At 40.0% G+C, this 26,493-nt stretch overlaps 1 protein-coding gene across 1 annotated transcript; it reads right to left on the bottom strand.

The window, feature by feature from the left end:
* Positions 1–1,727: 1,727 nt before the first annotated feature.
* On the bottom strand, positions 1,728–25,727 carry LOC137290637 (lysosomal alpha-glucosidase-like). The gene is made up of 20 exons (XM_067821712.1): positions 25,352–25,727; positions 24,914–25,166; positions 23,835–23,980; positions 22,534–22,702; positions 21,756–21,852; positions 21,275–21,519; positions 20,354–20,485; positions 19,544–19,657; positions 19,171–19,284; positions 18,709–18,793; positions 17,155–17,272; positions 16,907–17,040; positions 11,348–11,499; positions 10,400–10,542; positions 9,955–10,039; positions 8,237–8,418; positions 7,652–7,740; positions 6,428–6,465; positions 5,624–5,770; positions 1,728–1,852 (listed from the first exon to the last, which is right to left on the bottom strand). Exons 1-20 carry the CDS (start codon positions 25,639–25,641, stop codon positions 1,793–1,795), a joined length of 2,793 nt encoding a protein of 930 aa, XP_067677813.1. The 5' UTR covers positions 25,642–25,727; the 3' UTR covers positions 1,728–1,792.
* Between the last annotated feature and the right edge of the window lie 766 nt (positions 25,728–26,493).

Below are 26,493 nucleotides of genomic sequence, written 5' to 3'. Positions count from 1 at the left end.
TGACAAACAAAGCATACTGAAGATTCATTTTGAATTGGAATGTTCGCGGGGAGCAAGCATGGCATTAAACGGAACCGCTTAGAGTATTCTTCCCTAAGGAGCATTTCCCACTTTGGACTCATGATTTTTGTGCGACTTCTTCTCAAGTGCCTGGATCCGCCTGAACACCTTCTCCCATCTTGTCGATTTGTGTGGAGGGTATGCTGTCGGACTGTACACGGCTGTGCCAGGAACAATATGTTATACAGCTTAAAAACTGCTTCATGATGACAAAAATGGTGTGTGTTTTATTATGTATACAAATGCACAAAAATAAGCACCACTATTTTCATAGTGTCTTGATTTCATCACTGAAGATCAGAAATACAAACTATAAATGTTTATGACTGAATTAGCCTTCCATAGATTCTTGAACCTAAGATAGTCACGATAGACAAGGAAAGCGTTCTGCAAGTACAACTCCATTTCACAACTATCTGACTGTTGAACATACAGTTTCATTCACTTTGCTTCACCGGTCTGTTGTGAGAATCTCCTGTTACTTTAGAGTTAGAAAATCAGTCATGGTGAGGGGAAAGTTAGCTACTGCTGAGAGATGGCAGGTGATAATCAATAGGCATGAACAATACTGGCATCTCATGCAAGGCAAATGGGTCGTCGTCACCCGTTTAGTTGCCAAACAGAATCAAACCAATGATGTCAATGACAGCCATCGATATCGTTATGATAGTTACCATTGAGTGTCCAAAATAGCAGATCACGAAAATAGTGGGTGGCGCTTAACTTTTGTGCATGTATATATTTTGGGTTGCCATGTAAAAGGTAGTTTTGTTAGAGGTGTCGATTTAACTATAAAATGTTCTGATATACCACAGAAGGCGGTTCTTTGTTTGGCCTTATGTTCACAAAACGAAAGATGGTGTCATTAAAAGAAAAATGCACAACCGTCTCTTTGAATTCCGTATACAAACATACAAGACACGCTCACAAACTTTCCAGTGAGCATTGAAAATATCTATGGTACGGACGCTATTATGTAAAGTGTAGCCCAGGACATGTTTGTCTGTTGCTGTTCAACGCCGTTCTCAGGAATATTGCAGCTCTACGTCAGCGTCAATTCAGTGCATGAGCATCGGCCGACGCAACTTGGATACGATGACATGTGTCAACTAAGTCGCCGAGCCTGACCGCTCGATATATTTAGTCGCCTCTTACGACAAGCATGGGTTACTTAGATAAATTCCAACCCGAATATTCAACGGTTCAACTGGTGAGGGAACTGAACAGTTGGCGTAAGATCATGCCAGGGTAATTCTTGGCTCGAGGAAGGAAATGACTACACATATGTTAGACATTGAAAACTGATGGACATTTCACGAAAACATAATGCCGTCACCTTTGAGGCATAACATACTTTTTCCCGCGATACTTTCTTGCTGCACCGATATTTTCACGTAACTTAAACGTTTTTGTACAAAATCTGAAATTTCGATTATTTTTTTCGTTGCTTCGAGTATTTACTTGTTACTTCAAATTTCTTTCCAAACCAGAAAATTTCAAGTATTTTCTCATTTTTTCCATTATGTTCTCATTCACTCGTGTTTCAAAATTCCTATTAATTGGCTCATTAGCTAACATCAAGTTTCTTTCATTACAATAGTTTCGTTGAAGGTTTAATGGACAACTGGAGTGAAAATGTAATTGTCGTGTGAAGGAAAACAGAAATCAACATCACAAACTGATATATTCATATTCACTCCACATCTGGACTGTACTAAATCTCATACACCTTCTACCATGTCATCGTCAAGGGCTTCAGAAGGTCGACCTTTAATCTGGTGGCGTGTAAAACCTGCAGCAAAGATCAGAAAAACAGTGAAATCCTGCTAGTCCAAGCAATACCATCACAGTGAATGAATGTAATTTTACGCCGGATTTAGCCATTTTCCAGCAATGTAACGGTGGATGACACCAGAAACGAGTTTCATACACTGTACCCATGTGGGGAATTGAACCCGTCTTCGGAGTGACGAGTGAGCGCTTTAACCACAAGGCTACCAAACCGCCCCTAATACCACAGTGGAGGGAATGTCTGGACGTTTGGGTTTCCAGAATTAAATTGTGACATCTTTAGTGTGTACATGTAATTCACTTACGTGACTGTTAAATTATAAAGACAGCTGTACCAGGCTAACCGTGTAGGGGTGAATAGCGCAAGGAATCAGTGCCTTTGGCAATAAAACGACGAAAGTATCACAATAGTAAGTGCGTATCAACAAAATACCAACTGCCAAAGCTCGGTACAGCTACAATTATCCTTGCACTCGCGGCATAGTTGATAAATAGAAATCCATCCATAAGAAGTGTCTGTAAAAGCAGAGTCGATTGTACAGTTCCGACAATATATGGGCATGTGTTTGTTGAACAACGCGTTGTTCAGTGTTACGGCTGCACAGTGTGGTCTGTAAACAACCAAGTCTGGACAGACAAACCTCTGACTGAAATCATGAGCAATGGCGAGCATGTGCCTGTGAATCACTATTAAATAGGGAAGGTATGTGGTCGCGAAACAACTATAAGATTTACACGTTCGTCATAAATATAACATGCATATGTAAATTAAAGCTATTTTCATGCGTTAAATGAGGGGCGGTGGGGTAGCCTAGTATACGTAGTTAAAGCGTTCGTTCGTGACGCCGAAGAACCGGGTTCGATTCCCTACATGGGTACCACGTGTGAAACCAATTTCCTGCCAAATAAATATATTACTTAAATAGACGTAAAGCATACTCTTTCAGTCTGTCCTAAATAGCCTGAGAATAAATGACAAATATACTTTGGCGTATTACTAGGACTAACTAGAGATTTTATTTCTTCTTCTTTCACTATCTGTATACAGCGATAAGACGCCCGGTTAATATACAATAATTTCTCTCCTTTCAGTTACGTTAGTGCAATATCGAAACAGGGTACACTGGAAATGAAGTTCAGGCGTTGCATGTCTTGAATCGAGCGCTCTTCGGCCCAAGGAAAATTTAAATCCACACTGGGACTACATCATATTTCAAACACACTTTCAATCATTATTTTCCTTTTCACGAAGCAAAAAAAAGAGAGTTATTTTGTTTGGTGCATAAGTGAAGGAGTAACACTTCGGTTAACTCTAGTCAGTGTTTGTTTTACTATACTTCATTAAAGATACTAGCGCTGAGTGATACTTTCTATTTAAGAAATGTCTTACATGCGAAATACCACTGAGAGATAGTCATCTCTGTCGACTTTTCTTCGAGGTGCAACGAAGTTATAGAGATTAGTAAACGAGTGTCTCTCAGACAGCATTTATCTTATAACGAGTTGTATCAAAACGTATTTAATGAGCGTAAGCGAGTTGTCAGATAAGTGGTTTCCAACAGGCACGAGTACAGTAATCAGTTTCTTACACACTTTGAAATCGCACCATTTAACGGCCGTACAGATTCAAATTTCACATTTTCCCATCGTAGGGGGCGCAATGGTACACAACACAACGTTTATGAATGAGTGACATCACTTGGCTTCCTTATCAGTATTCATCCACAAGGCGACCTCCACTAAAAGGTTTCTGCCACGTCTTCGCGTCATCAAGGCAATAGTGAAACAGATACGATCACTAAATTAATTAAACACTTGCTGAGGAGACGATCACTATCAACGGGGGACTACCCTTCTTCGCCACAGCCAGAAATTACCACTTATAATGCTACTTAATTTAAGGAGTTGTCCGTGTCAATTGTGAGTTGATTACAGCCTGCATGTATGAAGACATGGACTTTGCGTTATCACGCGTCGGAGGAATATCTTAATCAGTGGATGTCTAGATCAACCATTCCTGTACATGTTCAATAGATAGGACGTGTGTCGCCATTTGCACTCACGAATCCTTGCAAACTTCTGATTGTCATAGGTGAATTTGATAACATTGGAATCACATTGTAGCTCGGAGCTGGAAGAGGATCTTTATCAAAAGAATCACCTTGCTTATCAGTAAAAATGTCATCTTCATACGGTTATCAAACAAACCACGAGACAAATCGATGTTATCGGCATTGATGTTATCGTGTCAGGTATGTTTTGTACGATACATAACACTGGTCACATCTGTCGAGTATAAGTACCAGTGTTGTACATTTTGAAGATCTGAAGGGAATCCCGGCCTTTATCTCTAACAAAGTTTTTCAAATAATATTTTACACAGGTATCAATGATTGTTCGAAACATTTCTAATTCACGAACAAAACTTTTGATAAGAGGAACTAGATTAATAGATTCGCGTTATATCCATTCTAATTGTTTTTCGTCGTATAAATATATGTTTACGTTTCAGTCGCGAAAATAGCAGGTAGGTACAGAGGTTGTCTTTGCACGATTAACTGGTTCCTGTTCGATGGAAACACGAGAAAAGCATCAATGAATTTTCAGGAAAGTAGTCCTTCATCACCTGACCCTAGGTCATCACCATGGAGTTGCCAATCACGGTATTAGAAATCGATCTCACATAAATGGGTGATACCAGTTTCCATAAAAAGCACGGCGATGCCGTTTGGGAAAAGCGTTGTTCCGGGAGAACATCTGGGTATGCCACTTAAGGAGTCAACTTTTGGGTTAACACGAGACGATGCTTTACACTGCATTTCCCTGACTAATATCACTTAAAATTGTGTGGTCTTTTCCAATTAAATCTACATGTCTTATCACACACTGATCATCACTCGGTGTTCGCTTTGTGTCCAGGTGCAGCGATGGTTTTCCAGCATATACAAAAAATATTCGGGCTTCCCTTTACCGATCGACCCCAAAATTCGACCCGACCTTTTGTTTTCTTTTATATTTTTTACACAAGAGAAAATTTGAAACTTTGTCTCTCAACTTGTGCATGCATTTTTCACACTTTTTTAATTTTCTATCAGGGAAAAGGTATAAATTACCACCGGTGTTTTGGAAATAAAATAATAACATATAAATTAAATCGCATATACGATGTTTTTTTAAGACAAGATGATAATATGTTTTAATATGTTTTATGTTGCCCAATCGTGTCAGGCAGTCCCTGCATTCATTCTTTTAGCCTGTTTTCTAGGGCTATATCTGAGTGAGTGAGTGAGTGGATGAGTAATTTTCACCTTCAGCAATGCCACGGCGGCTGATACCAGAAATGATAATAATACTCGAAGTAATATTGGTCCCTTTCACTTCTTCCGGATTGAATATATATTACTCTCGAACTGTTAAAAACTCCTCATCCTTTTTAATAATAACGAATATGTCTGGCCACAACCCTTCTGCTGAGCAATATTTTGGGTTTTTTTTTGTTGTTTAACGCAGCACACAGATTTTGTAGGTGAGTTTACTTCTACGCCGCTCTCAGTAACGCTCCAGCTTTATGACGAAGGTCTGTATATAGTCGGGCCTTGACCCGACAATCCACAGATCAACAACATGACCATCGACACACACAACTGGGATATGATAACATGTGTCAAACAACTCACCTCACCAACCGTTACTCACCTCTTGTGACAAGTATGGTGTTCTGAGGATCCGTTCTAATCTTAACGGGTCTGTTGATGAGGATGTGTTCACTCACCTTGTTAACATGGTCGTAGGTGTGAGCGACACCGATACCATTGACTCTGACAATTGTCGGTGCTGTTGCAACACCGTACACGTCGACGCTGCCTAAAGTCATGGTCGTGGCGTAGTTGCTAGACTTCACGGTCGACGTCAGTCTCTCCTGCATCAAGGTGAGGAATGACGTTATTTCAAGGTGTATACACGAAACAACTGGGGATGAAACGGAATTAGATTCAACGCTTTGTCTCTGAGTATATATAATTCTGATAATAACAAATGCCATTTTTCTCCGGTAAAGGGCCGGGAGCTTATTAATATTTTTCAACAGACTTCCTGACCGGCGATTATTGGATACCCTGCCCTTATTGTGCTTACTAGATGTAATTAATAGTTAATGAATAATTTCCTTAATGAATCTATTTTGGGATTAAGTGAGAATACATTTATAAGAAAAGGAAGAAGGGCGTGTATTAGAGATGGGGCATTTATTGTATGTCGCTTGATATACAGTGCTTTAGATCTCGTAAAAGCTTTCCTTACAAACTGTACTGTGTTAAAATCCACTTCGTGTTGACATTTGATTTGCTTGAGTGAAATTCTAGAAGCTGCTGGTATAGAGACACAAACTTCATGGGAAATTAAGTTCTTTATAGACAATGGCGACGTTTTGGTATAGATTCTTATAATGTTATAGGCTTGAAAACGGTATACAAAAACATTGGCAGAAGTTAATCATCCATATACTTTTGTCATCTCTTCAAATCTGATTTCAAACGTAATTTGGGTGAGATGACCTTTCAAACAGTTAAATACGTACTCCATTCAGATTGAACTGAATATGGTCAAACGGCGCATCTGGAAAGAACCATGAAGAGATCAGTTTTGACATTTAATTAAACTTGATATAAAATCCTATGTATCAGCTGGTTGAATTTAATGTTTAGCAGTGTATCTCTGTTATGTTATAGCGTGCTGGATTCACTTCTTATCAGGGTGAAGCACCCTCCTCCGACAATGTGTATGGAGTTGACACACATAGGTGCACACAGATTCGGGTAAGTGAATTTAGTTTTACGCCTTTTTTTTAGAAATATTCAGCAATACCACACCGGGGGCCACAACTACTGACTTCACACATTGTTACCATGTGGGGATTCGAACTCGGGTCTTCCTCGTCACAAGCGGGCGTTCTAACTACTAGACTAACCCACCGGGCCCTCAGTAATTCGAATAAATATTCAGTTGATAATGACACGCCTATGATTCTCTGCTACACCACACCGCGATTGCTACCCTCTCTCTGCATCTGCGGTCGCCCTATGCAAATAACACATCGGAAAAGACAAGTCCGATTGGTTTATATATTTTCGAATAGTTTTTGGTTATGGGTTGTACAGCAAGTATTGCCATATTTTCTAATGGTCCTGTCCTCAACTTTCAGCAGACAGGAGAAACTAGAATGAAAATGGACTCAAGAAGGCGTAATGTAACTGCAGCATAAAAGGCGTCAGTGATTGAATGAGTGAGAAGCCCTTTTCGTGTCAGCTTCATGTTTGCACACGTAGAAGCCAAAACGGAACGAACAGGGATTCGAACGACTGGTTTCTGGTATTCATTCCGAAAGGACATAACTCTGCATAGCAAACTGGGTACCATACGGCGACTGAGGAACCTTGATATTATGAACCCCAGAAACACAATTGAAAAACCTTTATTTCAGAATTTCTCATTCTAGGATTCTGACTACCTAAAGTATTTGTGGCGTCCTCTAATCACTAAGGAAAAATACTGATGAAAGAAAAACACACCCATAAAAAAAGATTTGACAAAAACACCGCACACTTTGTGCAATGTAACTAATGCAAAAATGTCGCCATACTGCACTAATGAGTTCCAAAAGAGAAAAATCAGTTTTACAATCATCACTACAATAAATGCATACGGGTTATGGTTTTGTTGGGCAGGCAGTATAAAGATATAGGTCGTTATGTAAGTTTCATTGACGTTGTTCACAAACGTTAAGATAAAATAAACACATCACCAATGCTCTCGCCGTCGTCCCAGTACAGGAAGCCTTGAGCAGTTTTCCGGGAGGACGAAGCAACAACCAGACCAAAGTCATTTCGTCGGCTTGCAATGAGAAGAAGAAACAAACCCATTGTTCATTTGTGGGACGGCTCCGACAAGTAGCTGTTATTGATAAAGATCGTGTTAACATTCTTGTTAAATTCTGTGGGGACACTAACTTCCTTCCCTACACAAACACAAACGAACACGCCCATGTACAGTGAGTGGTTGGTTGGTTTGTTGTTTAAAGCCGCACGCAGCAGTATTCCAGCAATATGGTGGCGGTGTGTAAATAATCTTGTAATCAACAAGCATCAATATCAATCTACGCAATTAGGATACGATGGCAAGTGTCAAACACACCAGCAAGTCTGACCACCCGCACCCGTCATTCACACTGGGAGCTGTGTGTGCGCGTGTGCGTATCTACCTGTGGTGATTCTGTGTATGTTGCCGTCAGGGAGAGGCGTGCGAGTATTTAGTGTTTTCATCGGGTTTGTGGGCTGTACTGTACCAGTAGCAATTCACATCGAGCACGTGTTTATCCCTACATGCCTACCTCTTCTGTGTGTTCACATCGGGCACCTGTGTGGGTATTATGCTTCCCCCTCTGATGTGGACATTGATCTTGTCCAGCGGTGCGCTGATAACTGTCCATTGACCTGTTGTGGACACTTCCGCTCCACTGAAGAAGTCGTACCACGTGTCTTGGGGGAAGTAGGCATTAACTGTGGTATGTCCCTGTGCACGAAAATTGGTGGAGTTATTCAATGTATGTTACCCTTTTGTAAGCTGCAAACATACCTTACCGTTGTATATCCGTTCGTCGATGGGATGAAGTCGTATGGAGGAAAATAGCTGCTTCTGAAGGTTGCTACAAGTACGAATGATTTCAAAATAACATTATCGTAAAAATACAGCACTCCACTAACACAAGCAGCTGAGAACGAATACCGTAACGCACACTTTTCGAGAAACTAATATTAGCATTTGGAGTGTGCACCTGGTGTAATGTGATTAGCCAAATGCTGTTGATGTGTTTATTCTTATTCTAATTTCACTGCTGTACAGCCATACTACGATTTAACGATCACCGTGACAATGATGCAGTTGATAGTTTTTTTTCTAGATTTTAAAACAAAAAGCGTCAATTTCACCGTCTCCTGCCTCTTTCAACTGAATGTTTGAGAGTTCTGTGATGGCAACATTTTTCAAAGCAACAGACTTTAAGAATAACGTTTCAGTGAGTCCACACACTATGACTGACAGTGAATGACAGCTGATTTTTATAATATCCAGATCATTGCCTGTTTGGAGGCGCTTTACATAAAGATTACACAGATATGCTTTAAAAAGACAGTTAACGTTAAGATGATGAATGTGCGGGGTGTCGAGGATTCAAAACCAACATGTTGTCTGAATATGTGTTTTAATTTTTTTCTGGAATGATTCACTTGATTTTGCGATTTTCAGTTCAGCTGGAAGTTCATTCCACAACTCTTGGGCTGCAATGGTAAAATATCTTTACCCCATTTTAGTGGTGGTTCTGGAGATGGTAAAATCATTCAATGCACTGCTGGATCGAAGAGTTGTCTTTCAAATTTCGTATCTTAGACACAGGTGATAGATGACCGTCTACGTCTACTTGTAGATGGCGATGTCCTAGTTAGGACCGGAACCATTCCAGAGCGACAAACGTAATGCCTCGTGTGCTACATCCGCCAAAGAAGGACAAGGTCCACAGTATCAAAAGCAGTGGACATATAAAAAAACCCAGCAGTAACAGTTCTTGATTGTCGAGACTTTTGGCAATGTACGTAAAGAAGGACGGTATTATCAGATCTATGCTATGATTTTCGTTTAGAAACAGGGTTGTAGGCACATAACCTTAGGCCACGTTCTTGTTTCTCAACACGTTTTCTCAAAACTATGGGTGGGGGTTATAGTTTTACCTCTTATTATATTTTATATTTATATTCCAAAGCAAACCAGAGAGACACAAAGTAATATTGATGTTTGACAATAAACATCGATGGTGATTTTCATGTTTGTGGGGAATATTGCTTATTGTGATTCCTTGCAATCTCTGACACTATCAAAATATGTCCTATATTCTATCATCTCTTGTTAAGATGTTACTTTCTGCTATCTTCAATTTGAATTTGATTTTGAATTTGTATATGTGCTTACAATATGTGCTCTTGTACCATCTAGGAGGTTTGTGAGAATGAAAAATTGATATAATTGATTGATTGACAGCACAAGAACAGACTTTACCCTTTCTAAAACGGGAGTTATCAGCAGTGAATCCCCCCAAAGAAATTGTTTATCTATGCCGTAGGCTGAGGAATCTTTAGGATACCTGGAACAGATATAAACCGTCATCATTATTGTCTCGTCGTCGTCATCGTCGTCGTCGTCGTCATCATCATCACTATCATCGTCGCCTTCATTATTATCATCATCATCCCAATGGATTACACTAAAGATATCAAACGGCTGTTATGAAAAGACAAGCATCCACCCATTTGGGACCGCTAATAACTTATAGCTAGGGGAAGCGGAAAATTACAAAGATGGCGGAGAACATTGATGTAATCTAACTCTATCACCCCGAATCGAAATTAACTAAACAGGGATGGGCTTATATATCGAATACAGCTGACTGTAGTCAGTACAAATATCACTCGCGCATTAGTTCATTCAGTTTGTCAAAACGCACTGAAAGACAAGAGGCCTCGCCACTGCTTTCTTCCGGGACATCAAGGAGTACAGAAAAGGTAGAAGGCGGTAACGAAGTCTCAGAGCTTCACGGTTCCGATCATGCGCTTCGGAACTAAATCTCACTGCTGCAGGATCTTTGTCCTGAAACAGTTAATGGCATTCCGTCATCTGCAAATTGGCCTTGGTGATTTCCAAGTAACTTGTCTCACGATTATAATGACCAAGATATTTGTCTAACTACCACCGGCCACCCCCCTTGGTATAGTGGTTAGAGGGTCCGCCCGGAAAGTCGTAGGTTTGATTCTCGGACGCGTCATACCAACAGACGTTAAAATATGGTGTTAGTTGATACCTATCTGGCCCTTGACATTAATGCTCACAACCAGGACTGGTTGGCATGGAGCCAGAGTGTCAGAGTGGTGCTCAACGACTCATGCTTTGCAGCGGCATGGTATCGCAGAGAGCCAGTACTATGAAACCAACTTGATATGTGCACTAGTAGAAGCACCTACACATACATGGATATATCAATTACGATGTCAAACCCTAATTCACCTCACTTCCTACTACCGCCACTATAGGCCTTGGTAACCATGTCAGTGAAAGGTAATCTTGCCAACAATTTATCCACGAGGAAGACAATGAAGTAGACATTTACTTCTTCGGTGTCGTCAATATATATAGTGCTGACAGATCGAAGGTCAGAATCGGAATACATTGAAATACCGATGCGTCGAATTTACGGTTGTTTATAACGAAGTAGTGGCTTCGTCCCTCAGTGATAGTAACTGTGTCATAATGTTGTATCGAACCTCAGATAACTCGAAGTCCTTCAACGTCGACAGAAACGATGTTTGTTACAGGATCATGAGCGGGGAAGTTGTACTACACAGAACAATTCTATTCATAACATTGATCAACAGATTACAGACGTAGTATTACTTACTGGTGCCACATCCTGGTTGTGGGACCTCATGAAAGGGTAGAATGCGCCAAGTTGGAGCCATCTTGTACACAGCTCCTCATCTGAGTCCCCCCTGAACCCACAGATGTCCACTCCTGTGAAGGGTATGCCGAACATGTTGAAGCTCAGAACCTCTGAAAAATCAGATGAGGACACGGTGATTTCCTGGATAAGGAATTACCTGTCTCACTATATTCCGAAAGGTCGTTCAGGTGACAAGTCCCGGAGGCAAGTAAATGCAAGTTTCTTTATAAACCACTCTATTTGTATTAAGAATGCATTTTGTATTAAGTAATTCGCCCCACGGATTTTCAAGACAGAATATTTCACAGAGAATGACGTGCTGTCGATCCAGAGAAATGTATCACAATGGTTTGAAATAACGATAATTCAATCAGTTTCTCCAAAATGTGGCGGTCGACATTCTATCAACTGTTGTTGGTGACTAGTTGTTAATGTTTCAGGGACAGAATGCAGCAAAGCGAATTCCGATGCTATTAGCCATTTATGTTCAGTAAGTGAGTGAGTGAGTTCATATGTAATGTCACATCGGCAATATCGCAGCCATATCGTGAAGAGAAAATGTTTGTAATTGAATTGAAATATGTATATATTACGGAAACCTGTCATCAAAGGTCAGTGAAACAACTAGAATATCACAGTTACAATTAAACCTAGTGTGGAAAGTTAAAATTAGCAGCACTATTTGGACAAAACAATATAAAACAAGGGCTATTGATCACCAACAACCGAAGGTTGATCACCACACTAGGGACCATGGGGGACTTACAGTGCCTCTGCTACCTGCATGGACCTTAGCTGGATTTACACCATCCCTTCAGATGCTGGCAATTGTATCCGTGTTTAGCAAACACGACAATACTACTACAGTTAAAAAGTGGAAGAGTTGACATCGAAGATTTGGGACTTGGGTACCCTCTCAGAAGGGCAATAATTTTACGATATTTCAACCCCCTTTGAGGGTACAGCAATTCTCGGTACTTATCTAAACGACCAGTGATTAAAGTGCATCTATCTACAGAACATATTACTCAAAACAATGAAATCAATTTCCTTTAAAAATGATGGAGAATTCAACACAGTCAAGCAGGACATGCTTGAACGTGATTCTTTCATAATAAGGAATACAAAATCGAGGGTCTTCACCTTTCAATAGGATAGTTTCAATATCACCTATTCATGAGTATATCGCCTATGGCCAATACGACGTCGTGGCATGATAACCTCTTCAAATCTGGACTGACAACCCTTATAGGCATAACCGATATAAGATTTTATTGCATGTTATTTATTTATACCCATCTCACTCTTCCACTTCTTTTGCATCAGATCACGGACTTAAGATCTCATTGTAGTTTTATAATCAGACTATGGAATAAGAAGTGGTGTCACAGATTTGTTGAGTGCTGCCTTGGCAGCAAGATCGGTCATTGTGTTCCCAGAAATGCCTACGTGGCTGCGTAACCAACAGAGGACGACGTCGTATTGGCCAGTAGCAAGATTATTATACAATTCAATAATTTCAATTAAAAGTGGATGTTTACAAGAAATATGGTTACTTTTTTTAGTAATACCCTGAAGGCAGGAAAGAGAGTCTGAAAAGATTATATACTGTTTATGTTTAAGGTGTCTTTGAATGTATTTAAGAGCCGTTAGCATGGCGTTAGCTTCAGCTGGGAAAATGGAGCTGTTATGTGGTAATCTAGAAGATATTGTTCTGGATCCACAAGCATCTGCACCGCCATCCTTGGACCCATCTGTAAATAACGATTGGTATGTACTGTAGTTATGTTTTAATTGATTATAGTCTTACTTTTGTTGTAATTCATTTGTTTCCGATATTATTTTTCCCTTTTAGGTGTTACGTCAACTATTGGTCTAACTGCCAAGGAGAAGAAGTAAGCAGTCGGGAAGGAGATATAGCTCAATGCCAGCAGCAGAAAGGAAATGTTTCACTCTTAGTACCAGAGGTGAAAAAGAGAAGACTTTTCATTGTATAGATCCTCATAAAGAACATAGTTTTGTTATATACTGTAAGGGGAGTTTTATACGTCGTTGGCTAATAGATGGTTCATCAGCCTCGATGTGGAGACCGATGTCGATAAGAGAAGTTCTAAATGACCCAAGACAAAGTCTGAGACCTTGATGGTGGATACAATCAAGTAGTTTGAGGCTGTTTTTACAGGCTCCACCATAAAGGATGGAGCCGTAATCAAGTTTCGAACGGACGAGAGATCTGTATAGGTGGAGGAGGGTAGTTTGGCCTCCTCCCCATTTAGAATTTGAAACAACTTTTAAGAGATCAAGTGCCGTCCGGCACTTAGTTTTAAGGGATTTAATGTGGGCTAGAAAAGTTAAATGTGAGTCGAAGATAAGACCAAGAACTTGGCCTCCTTTACTACTTTGATGGGGGTGCCATTTAAATATAAATCTGGATCTTTATGCGGTTTATACTATCTGCAGAAATTCTATCTGCAGTTAATTTGCTTTTGTTATAGAAAATGTAAACCGGTTTTTTAAAGTGACCATTTTTCAATTTTATTGAGACAAATTTGTAATTGCCTCCTTATTGCATGCATATTTCTACCTCTACAAGAAAGATTAAAATCATCCACAAATAGTGCTCCATCTACTGAATCACTTAATACCTTAGAGAGACTATTGATTTAATGCTAAATAAAGTCACAGACAAAATACTGCCGTATGGAACACCCTGATCTTGATGAAAGTAGTCTGAGAGGGATGATCCCACACGCACTTGAAACTGTCTGTCAGTTAGGAAATTATATGTAAATTGAGGCAAGCGACCTCTCAACCCAAAAGAATGTAAATCTTTTAAAATATCATGTTTCCAGGTAGTGTCATTTGATTTTTCAAGATCAAAAAAGACATACTGCATGTTCTTTTGTGATGAAGTGATTTTTAACAAATGATTCCAAACGAACCCAATGGTCAATCATGCTTTGGGTTTTAGATTGTTGGTTTCTAAAAACCAACGAAGTAAGCGATTATTTACCATCAGCCCATGGTTTTGCAAACGCAGCTAGTTAAGGAAATAGGTCGATAATTTGATGGATATGTATGATCCCTGCCAGGCTTTGGGAATAGGAACAACTATGGCGTTTCGCCGTGAAGGGGGAAAATGTTATATTATCCAAATGTGATCACAACTGCTAAGTAACGTTTCGAGACAAGATTCACGCAAGTGTTTTAAGACTTGGTAATAGATAGCATCAGGTCCTGTTGCAGTATCATCATCCTGCGATAGCGCAGTATGAAGTTCATGCAATGAAAATACCTCCTTATTATCTTCCCCATTATCAGTTTTAAAATTCACTGTTCACTTTTCTTGGTGTGCTTGATACGTCTGAAAGTTTGGATGACAATTTGAGGAGGACGAATGTTTAGCCAAAGTTTCACCCAACTTGTTTGCAGATTTTTTAGTTAGTATGTCATCAGCATATTTTGAGATGCTGAATACTATTGGATTTGGAACCCTTGCCTTTACGTTTTTGGATCATATTCCACACCCTTGACATAGAAGCACGGGAATTTATTTTGGAAACGTATGACGTTTAATGTGCTTAAACGTTCGTCGAGCCAGATTTACGTTATTTAAGTTATGTACAGTGGGATGAGAGCGAAAATATTTCTCTGCTTTCTTCCTCTTTTTCCTTGCCCGTTTGCTTTCATCACTAAACCACGGTCTACGGATGTACACGTTTCCAAAGGACTTAGGAATAGTTTCATCAGCTATATGTTTAGTTTGTCCAAGAACATTTAAATTGGATCAGGTACATCCATGGAAAGGTTTGATGTAAGTTCTTCAAGGCAGGTGGCCTGAAATAAGGGTTCAAATTCACTATGAACGTTTGAATCAGTGAGTGACAGGTCTAGAGAAGAATATGTTCCCTTTGCTGGATGTAAATAGTTGTCAGAGCCATCATTGACTATACATAAATTATCATTAGATATAAACTCTTCAAGAACTTTCCCTTTAGTGTTGGTATCAGGACTTCCCCATAGTGGGCTATGTCCAGTGAGATCACCCATTATGATGCAGTTTTTTTTGTAAATGATCAAATAAATCGTGAAGATGGAAGATGGATAGATACACAAGGAAGAAAGAGTAAGGGATATATGTAAGGTAAGACGAACAGCAACAGCCTGGAAATTGGTTTTAAGAGGAACAAGGCTATGGATAATGCCGTGTCTCACCAATATGAAAGATCCAATAGTGGCTTTGTCACCAGTTGTGAGAAAGAATGGTATTTACGCAATTCGAACTTATCATTTTGTTTCAAGTTCGTTTCTTGAAAACTACATGCTGATGGTTTAAAGTCATGTGCTAGTAATTGCACTTCATTAAAATTAGTCCTAAGTCCTTCGCAACTGCATTGGATTAAGGAGTTATTGTTCATTTAATAGCAGATAGTGGCACTGGGGACAGAGACTTTTCCCCTTCCGAGGCGAACTACTTCTATTTCGCGCATGGGGATGAGGGGAGACGTCCATGGCTTCTTCTATACATTTGTACAGGGTCACGTGATCCCTTTTGTATTCGATCAGATGTTTGACTGTAATATAATTTTTGGCAAGGATTTTTCACAACAGGTGATATTGTTTGTGATTTAGTCTGACAAGCTGATGTTGCATGGTGCTTATCAAGGATAAAATCTGCTGATGTAATTAAAGCATGTTTGTCAGCTTTAACCCAGTTGATATCTGTCACACAATTGGCACATATTGGAGAAGACAGAACCTTCATGATCTTCTTCACCACACCTGTAGTATGTTGCACGATTCCTGCAGGAATGGGCACCGTGACCAAACTTTTGACACTTGTAACAATGAAGTGGATTTGGAATATATACCTTGTATGCAGGCTTCACCTGGTATAGAGCATAGGGTGACTTAATGGAAAGTTGATCATGCTGATCAGGAATAGGGTAGTACAAATGCATTTAAAGAAGAAAACGTTTACACTGGTATATAGTTGTGTAGACTTGGCCAAGTGTATATTAGTGCAAGCCTGACCTGGTATACAGTGGCGCAGGTCTGACATGGTATAGAGTAGTGAAAGTCTATAGAAGTATATAGAAGTCAAATTCTGATCTGCTTTTGTGTAGTGAAAGTCTCACTTGGTATAGAGCAGTGAAAGTCTCACCCCATTATAGAATAGTGAAAATCTTACCCGGTAAAGAGTTGTGAAAGTCTGGTGAAAGTTTCACCTGGTATAAAGTAGTACAAGTTTCACCTAATACAGAGTAGTATAAGTCTCACCTGGTATAGAGTAGTACATGTCTCACCTAATATAGAGTAGTATAAGTCTCACCTAACAAAGAGTAGTACAAGTCTCACCTAACATAGAGTAGCATTAGTCTCACCTGGTATAGAGTAGTATCAGAGTCTGAACCTGATACAAAGTAGTGACAGTTTCACCTGGCATAGAGTACTGAAAGTCTCACCTGGCACAAAATAGTGAAAGACTCACAGGGTTTAGAGCAGTACAAATCTGACCTGGTATAGAGTAGTACAAGTCTGACCAGTCAGCAAAGTTGTCTCCTTCCCAGTGCGCCACATAGTTACCACTTCCCACAAAGGTTGACCGCGACAGAACAAATGGCCTCTTACGCAAAATACTTTTCAGGACACTGTAAAAAAAATGCAATATTAAGGAATCAAATTTAACTATGTAAACAACTTGCTTGTATATGCTGCCTCGTTGATGGTAGCCACTTACATTTGGCACTGTTGTTAAGACCTACTTGTAAGTGGCTCTGCTCTCAAAGTATCCATACAGGTTATGCAGATTGTAGTGCAACCCGTCATGGAATTTAGCTGACATGCACAGGGTCTTGTCAATGAGGCTTCCTCCTTCCAAGGCTGAAAACAAGATGATTTTTTTATATTATTCTTCAAGGAATTTCACATACAGACACGTCTGTTGAACCACATATAAATTGGTTAGTAGGAGACAATGGACACTTAGCTTAATAGTGTGACATGTCATGTGTTCAAATCCTCATCCAAATCAACACCTACATGCACTCAGACGAAGACGAACACGCCCACCAAGGACAGACAGAAAAAAGAGAATCTCTATGCAGACATCTGATCCACCTAAAATGGAAGAGTCGACGTATATGTCCAGTATATGGGTTCTGTATTTCTTTTTACTCCTGCTTTGAAGAGGTCATTTCGGACGATGTCGTATTGGCCATACCAGATGTATACCTGTTAAAAGGTGAGGATCCTCCGTTTTGTATCCCTTGTGATGAGAGAGTCACGGTCAAGCATATCCTGCATGACTGTGTTAATTCTCCATCATTAGAGATAAATATTTCAGTGTCAAAACTGTTAAGGATCTTTTTACCAGTGTTAGTTCTCATTTCATTATTATTATTTTTTTTAAAAAATTGATTTTATGATTGAATTTTCATTAATATGCGTTGTAGACAGATGTATTTTAATGATTGGTAGCATAAACTGGCAACTGGTATTGTTAGTGACTCTATCCTCAAAGGAGTATGAAGTATCGTAAAATTATTGTCCTCCTGAGAGATTTGGTAAGTCCCCAAACATTCACAGTTTAATTTTTGCTTAGTCAGTTTGAAACGTAGTATATTTGTTCTTTTAAAATTTGGCTAAACATTCGTACAATCGCCAGCGGCTGAAGGAATGGTGTAAATCCAACTAGGGTCCATGCAGGCAGCAAAGGTATTGTAAGTTCCCGTGGACCCTGGTATGGTGATCTACCTTGAGTTGTTGGCGGTCTATAGCCTGTTTTTATATTGTATCGTCCTCTATAGTTAAATTGTGTTAGATTTAAATACTAGTTTTAAATATCTGCCTGTGATAGTCTTGTTGCTTTACTGTCCTTCGTTGACATATTTGTTATCATACTCTATTATGTATAATATCAATGGTTCTCGTCACGATATGGGTGAAATATTGCCGATGTGACGTTAAATTGTAACTCACTCACTCACTTTAACTTTCTATGTTAGTTTTAATTCAAATTGTGATGTTCTAGTTGTTTTACTGTCCTTCGTAGACAGACTTTTAAAATATGCACATATTCCATTTATATGTTAAATGTTCTCGTCACGATATAGCTGAGATATTGCCGATGTGACGTTAAACACTCACTCACTCACTCACTCACTCCTGCAGTTTCGTAACCAGGCTAGTCGTACGTTGTCACCTGACTAAGAAGCATATATTTTAAACAGTGCGTACCACCCACTAAAATATTTCCACCCGTAAATCAAAACAAAGTGCTAGATACAGACGACTGAAGTAACATAGAGTTGACGTACTTGGTGTGTAGGGAGGGTTCTCCAGGGTGCTGCTGGCACATCCGTTCTCAGATCCAGGTTTGAAGCTAGCCGGCTCGTTCATGTCCTGAGGTCAAATAACGATTTATCTCATGATTAGAGTCACAACTGAATAGTACAACATGAACATATGCCTAAAAACGCCATATGGTCCAGGTATTGAGTATGTGATAAAGTACTATCACATGACCATATGCATAAAAGTGTTCCGCGTCAAGGTTTTCAGCTGAAAGAGGTTTATAATTCATTTTCAGACAATGGTTATTTTTGCTCGGTTTTCAACATTTACCCTGCCTGCGGGGATTGCAACGAAAAACCGAAACAGAATGAAATATTAGTAACGGAACCTCGGACATCCTCCACGAAGATTGCAGTGAAAACGTAGTCATGATATTTTCTCTGGTAGTCTTGATATTTTCTCTGTGGTATTTGGTGTGCACTTACAATCCAGAGGCCATCGAACGGAAGCTTGCTATGCATTTGCAGAGTGTGTTTTTGCCACCATGCTTCAGCCTTAGGGTGAGTGAAATCTGGGAACACCGTCCTTCCTGGCCACACCTGCCACATCCACAGAGCATGATCTCATGTTCTCATTTATTTCTCAGTCTTACAGATACGACTTATATCATCTGTCTTGACGAAAATCCACATTGGAATCTTATTCTGTACATGAAGGATGGCCGTTATGTTAATTACTATATCTTTTTTAAAGCCTTATTTAGAACTCCTTTATCCTTTATTACCAACTTGATAAGATACATTCTAACATTAGTTAGTTTATGTATCGCCAAGTTCAAAGAATCAAGTAAAAGCCCACCTCTCCCACTATAGGAGCAGATCCGTCGGCTGTCTTCACGAAGATGTCCTCTGTTATGCCATCGTCATACGGGGCGTATTGACCTCTGGGCTGAGTGTTACTGATACCGGGATCCTGAAATGATACTGATTATGATTTGATTGAGGATTCAAAAGGGAGTAGGCGTTGGCGTCACTGGAGTCCGAGAGGTGGGGTGGGGAGGGGAAGTGAAGAATCGGACCTGGGTCGTCGTCGAGATACTACAAAGCTACCATAACGCCTCAAACATTTAAGTATGTATAATACAACAAAATCTTTCGCATGTGAACCAGAGACCCTGATTAGTCAAACTACTCTTGTGCGAAGTGTCGTCCAATAAATGAATCGAATGGTCACAGCTTATTACTAATTTCTTGCTCTGGCACATTTATTTTAGGGCCTCAGTGATGCATGTGAAACGATTATCATGTCTTTGTGGTGTTAGTTTTTGTACTTTTTTAGGTTCCTTATTTTCATCCAGTTGTACGAGAATAAGTATGATTGATTTTAATGACATTTGATGATCGCGTCTTCGAGGAGATGGACGTGGGGGGTGGGGGAGGTAATGGTTAAGGCCAGGTTCGACTTCCATCATGCTACAATGTGTGAAGCCCATTTCTGGTGTCTTCCGCCGTGATAGTCTTGATATCCTGCTAAAAGCGATATAAAACCAAACTCACTCATTCACGTCTTCGAGTGTCATTCGGAAGTTGCTTGATACTTTGTCCAAACGTCGCTCACATTAATAATAAATATGTAACCCGTTGTATATCCATATGTTAACGAACTTACCAGTATCATGACGTATTTCTGCCCGTGGCTATGCGCGTCCTTAACAATGTCCGGCAGCTGACCATACAGGTTGTGATCATAGGTCCAGTCCATCTTTTTGACCATGTAGTCGATGTCGCTCCAGATGGTGTCCTTATGAAGAAGCAGCATTAACTCAAGAAATTCGTTCTTTACAATGTAAATGTTAGAGTGAAAGCAGAATATTTTATCTATGAGTGTAATCACTCTTGGATGTCTCCATTGTTGAATTGTGCAATATATATCTGTCTATACACAAAGAACTTAATTAAGCATCCCCTGACATATCTCACGACTGAAAGAACCTCGATTTTAATCCTTTGGAGCATATCTTGTATGTCTGGTCGTCCTGTGCAACGTAATGGATCCTCCGGTACAAAATTACACTTGGCCCAGTTGGAAGCTCCTTTACACGAGAAATGTCACAGGCTGACCTGTGGTATGGTGAGAAGAGGGCTGGCTCACAAAACATTCCGTGGCCTTAGTTGTACATCATGGTTTTGTCTCTTTTTAAGATGACAATTAGCATCTTAATACCAATCATTTTGTCATTTTAAAATGAAGGAAAGGATCACACAGATCAGAAAAAATGCTTTTCCACCGTGGTTATCATGTGTTAAAAACCTGCCATTGCAAGAAAACAGGGATGCTTAAATAAGGTTTTTGTGTATAGATTGAGTTCCGAAAGGTGACAGTAGATGAGCATCAATGGGTACTGTCTTGGGGTACTGTGAATGTTGCAAACTCGTTATTCACTGTCACAGATAATGTACTCGTTGCCAAAATCTCTAATGTTTAGGATGCGTATGTAAAAGTACACAATACAGACGTTGACAATTACACTCCTCGCAATAATAGAAATATAATTCGTATTTTCTTTCTAATCTAGCAAATGTCACGTACAAATGGCATCTGCTTGTTTCTCATCCTCTGAATGGTTGCGTTCATCCCACTTGATCCGCCGTAGCCCCACCTACTCAGATGGTAGCCTAGCGACCAATAAGGCGGAAGTGGTGGTTGTCCAATCAAAGCCCAGTATTGATCAACAACGTCATCAGGCGTGGGACCAGTGAAAACGTAGAAGTCCAATATTCCACCAAGGGCTCGATAGCGAATTGTCACAGGACTGGTTGGAAGAACAGTTATATCTGTGCGTTGAAACAACGATGATATAAATAAAAAACTGTTATTTTGACGAAGGAAAAAACAAAAACTGAAAAACGAGAAAAACGCTTGAAATTGAGAGAAGAAGATACTGAGTTCATAGTAGGGATTGAGGGAAATGTGGACTTATAAAGATTTATGCCACCGAAAAGTATAAGTAGACTTGAGTATATAGTCCTTTACCTATTAATCTGAACCCCCTCAACTGTATCAGCATTACCTAAAGCGTTACTGTTCAGGAGAAATATTCCGAATGCGTCGCCGTTTGGTTCAATTCCCAGCACAAAGGGGTGGCTACCGTACTGATTGGCCTGGATCTACGAAGCAGAAAAAGATATGGAAAAAAATATTAAACACGGAGATTCTTATGATAAGCAGTGAGAGACGAGAAATTACAAATGAGCTGTCCCGAGTAAGTTTTATTTGGGGCGAAGGACATGGGCTCCGGTAATCCATCAATCCACAGAATCATCAACACATCCATCACTGACATGAACTGAATTTCACACAAACAAGCTTGGTAACGGACTCATTCACTCATTCTTGGACGGTCTTCAGCATCAAATGCTTGTCGTACGAGTCCATCATTAGGATCGGATGGTCAGACTCGATGACTTTGCTGACACATGGCTGTCATCGTATCCACTTTGTGTAAATCGTTGCGCATGATTTTGATCACAAAATTGTCTGGTCTAGACGTTATTTACAATCTCCATACAGCTTAAATATTGCCGAGTGGGGCTTTAAACCACAAAACATTCGTGCAAATATTTGCAGCACTGAGTTCCAATTCAAGGTCGTCCCAAGTATGTTTTAAGGTTGTTACCACAATGCTCGTGCGTGCAAGTTTCACGAAAGTGATTAACATCTTTGGCATCCTTTCCTCCATCATCAATCTGAAACGTTACGATGTTGAGCACGTTTAGTAGTGGCGTCCTATCTACTTCACTTACGCATTATCTCACTCGGTCATCCAACAGGTAATTCCCATCACTCACCTTAGGGATCCCATCATGATTCCAGAGGGAGAAGATAGGACTCTGCTCCACTTGTATACGGAACGGTTTTCTGTTTTCTCCGATGCCGTACAGGTTGGTGGTGGGCACCCCGACTGAGATCTGTATCATCTGATCGGAGAATACCAAAGGAGCGAGACTCGTGTCAAACCTGCAACAAATTAAACGTTACGAATCTGTTGACTGGCATTTTAGAAGAAAGTTTTACAAGTTTAAGAAAGGTGTTGTATTTTACTGATCACATCTGTTTTTATCATATTATGATGCGACGTTTCGGTATAGATCCCTATGCCTTTGTCAAACATGAGTGTTTGTACAGACATCTGGCATCATATTATACTTACGATGTTGTCAAACATGAGTGTTTGTACAGACATCTGGCATCATATCATACTTACGATGTTGTCAAACATGAGTGTTTGTACAGACATCTGGCATCATATCATACTTACGATGTTGTCAAACATGAGTGTTTGTACAGACATCTGGCATCATATCATACTTACGATGTTGTCAAACATGAGTGTTTGTACAGACATCTTGCATCATATTATACTTACGATGTTGTCAAACATGAGTGTTTGTACAGACATCTGGCATCATATCATACTTACGATGTTGTCAAACATGAGTGTTTGTACAGACATCTGGCATCATATCATACTTACGATGTTGTCAAACATGAGTGTTTGTACAGACATCTGGCATCATATCATACTTACGATGTTGTCAAACATGAGTGTTTGTACAGACATCTGGCATCATATTATACTTACGATGTTGTCAAACATGAGTGTTTGTACAGACATCTGGCATCATATCATACTTACGATGTTGTCAAACATGAGTGTTTGTACAGACATCTGGCATCATATTATACTTACGATGTTGTCAAACATGAGTGTTTGTACAGACATCTGGCATCATATCATACTTACGATGTTGTCAAACATGAGTGTTTGTACAGACATCTGGCATCATATTATACTTACGATGTTGTCAAACATGAGTGTTTGTACAGACATCTGGCATCATATCATACTTACGATGTTGTCAAACATGAGTGTTTGTACAGACATCTGGCATCATATCATACTTACGATGTTGTCAAACATGAGTGTTTGTACAGACATCTGGCATCATATCATACTTACGATGTTGTCAAACATGAAGCAACTTTCTTAGAACCTTCAAAATCTCAAACTACAATCCTTGCGTCAAACAACGTTAAGAGAATATCTAGGTAACATTGATGTTTGCGAGATACGCAGCTTGCAACTTACAGAACACTCTTCGTTGACTTCCTCGTGACTGTGAGGCCGAATGGATCGATATTGATGTTGTACGAGTAATCAGTGTGTTCGGTAGAACTTGATGCTTTCTTGAGCGGTAGAGGAACCTCATAGCGCTTATTGTTGGGGTCGTATATCTGCCGAAACAATATGCTCAACGAAGGTGGATAAACAATCAATGTTTCCGCCATTTATGTTTACAGTTAGAAACGATTCATGATTATAGTTAAAGAATACTCACAGTTATCATACGATCAGCTGTTGGGCGCGGTGTTTGCTTATTACCTTCATTTTATTTGCATATGTTACCGAGAACAAAGATGGCTGTATGCTAGGTAACAGATTATCAAGAGATTATTTAATCATAGAGAGGAAAAATGATGACCTATCCTGTCTTGGCTTTCGCTATACTTTTCCCGGTTTGACCAAATGAGCATTTATTTGTTATGGTTTCCAACTGTGACCAGACTCGTTAACGTAATGATTTGAACTGATTTTCAGCTTGTCTTAAGAGCGATCGGGTGATCCGGCTCAATCTCTTGGTTGCCTCATGTCATCTTACCCAAACTACTTATATCGAGTCTGTCTGGTCCAGAATCGGTAATTTACAGACCGTCGGCTGTTGCTGAGAGAGGTGATATACAACAGACAGACAAACAGATCTGTAAACACCTAGTGATTGATGGACACATGTTTTGGGTGCCATCAGTGGGACAAGAATCCCCGATGCTATCGCTATGCAATCAAGTACATATACAAATCTAGTCTAGATATGTCGCTATTTAATGTGGGTAAGTCACACCAGCATTTGCTCATTCATTTCAATTAAAGAATTTCATTATCTAAAACGAAGAAGGAAACTGTAATACATAGAAATAATCCTGAAATATCGTTATGCCAGCGCCACCATTTGCTGTTACATCTCGTGTATAGTACTGTTTGGGACAACGAAGAACCATAATCAACAGCCGGCATACATTCCGCAGCAACAACGGGTAAGTTGACCAACAAACCAACAAAGGTCTAAAGATAAAACGCTTTTGGCATGTTCTGTCGTATTTACATCTTACCTTCATTTGGAGTCTACTGTCAGTGTGCTCGACCACTTCAGCCTGAAGGTCCATTACGTCACTAGGCCAGTGTGTATGTCGTTTTCTCGTCAACAGCACAGACTTCCCATAGTCTATCACTTTTTGTACAGAGTAGCCCTCCCCTGCCGGATGAAAACAATAGGGGGCGCCCTTTACGTTTGTGCTTTTCCAACAGCAACCACGTGACAGACAGGAAGCTTCATTTGCACCGGTTTCTGGGTAACACTCTGCTCTTTAGGAAAACAGAACAAATAAACCTTTGAATTATTTGAAATTGTATTTGTTGGAGACGAGAAACATGTATCTGAATAATTCATACTTTTGCATTTACGGATATAAATGATTTAAAATAACAGAAGTCAAACCTGTATTATTTCAGCCATATCGTGTCTACGTGGAGAGACTGAGGTTACGTACCTGTGTTCCACCGTGATATGACACGGAGCCACTGTGGGGTAAAAACACCATGGCACCCTTATGTCATTGTCATCAGGGATTCTCCAGCAGCACCCCCGGGACTGACATTTAGACGGGGTCGCCCCCAGCTCTGGGTGACAGTCCTTCCTACTCGGATTCTCCATGTTGCAGAGGTCCTGATCTCTTTCTACAACTATATGTCCGGTATTGTTACCACAGAAACCGTGCACACATGTCGGAAACAAAGCCAAGTAGGTGATGTGTAATAAACTAAGATATTGTCCTGCCATTTCAGCAATTGCCAAAGCTTATGTTACAGAAATTTCTCGAATTCAGATTGAATTGGGTTATATACCCATTTAACTTCAAAGATAACATTAGATAAGTGGACTCTCACCTGCTAGCTCCCATGTTAACAAGTATACTTCAGGTAAACAATTCCTAAATGAAATGATCATGACTGGCTGTATTTAGAAAGGAAGATGGCAGCAATATCTTTTACACAAAAGTCCGCTTTCCAATGTAGACTATATATTAAAGAGAGTGAGTGAGTGAGTGAAGGTTGACACCAGTAATATTCCAGCAATATCACCTCGAGGAACTGGGAATCAAACCCGGCACTTCCTCGAGTGAAGGCTCTAACCGCTTCTGACCCCTATAGCAAGTGAAGTTGGCATCCGTACAGTTCCACCTTTTTCTTAATATTGCGACTATGCTTTTGCCGTAAGATGCGACTAATGGGATCGGGTGGTCAGACTCCCTGACTTGGTTGAGACATGTCATCGGTTCCCAGATAACAATTCAGATCAATGCTCATGCTGTTGATCACCAGATTGCCTGGTCCAGACTGGATTATTTACCGCCGCCATATACCTGGAATCTTGCTGTGTGCTGCGTAAAGCTAAACGCACTGACAATATTGACGTGGTCGTTGTACAACCGGGTTAGTGAGTTTAGGTTTACGCTGCTTTTATTAATAGTTATCAGCATCACGACAGAGGACATTAGAAGTGAGTTTCACACATTGTACTTATGTTCGGAACCGAACCCGGACCTTCGGCGTGAAGAGTGAACGCTTTTACGACCCTATCCTATTTTTGAAAGGACTGTTGCATGAGACGAGAGAGGTAATATAAGGGAAC

Source organism: Haliotis asinina, chromosome 1 (assembly GCF_037392515.1).
Source record: "Haliotis asinina isolate JCU_RB_2024 chromosome 1, JCU_Hal_asi_v2, whole genome shotgun sequence".
NCBI classification, from domain to species: Eukaryota; Metazoa; Mollusca; class Gastropoda; order Lepetellida; family Haliotidae; genus Haliotis; species Haliotis asinina.
This window is presented reverse-complemented; position numbering and strand designations above follow the sequence as displayed.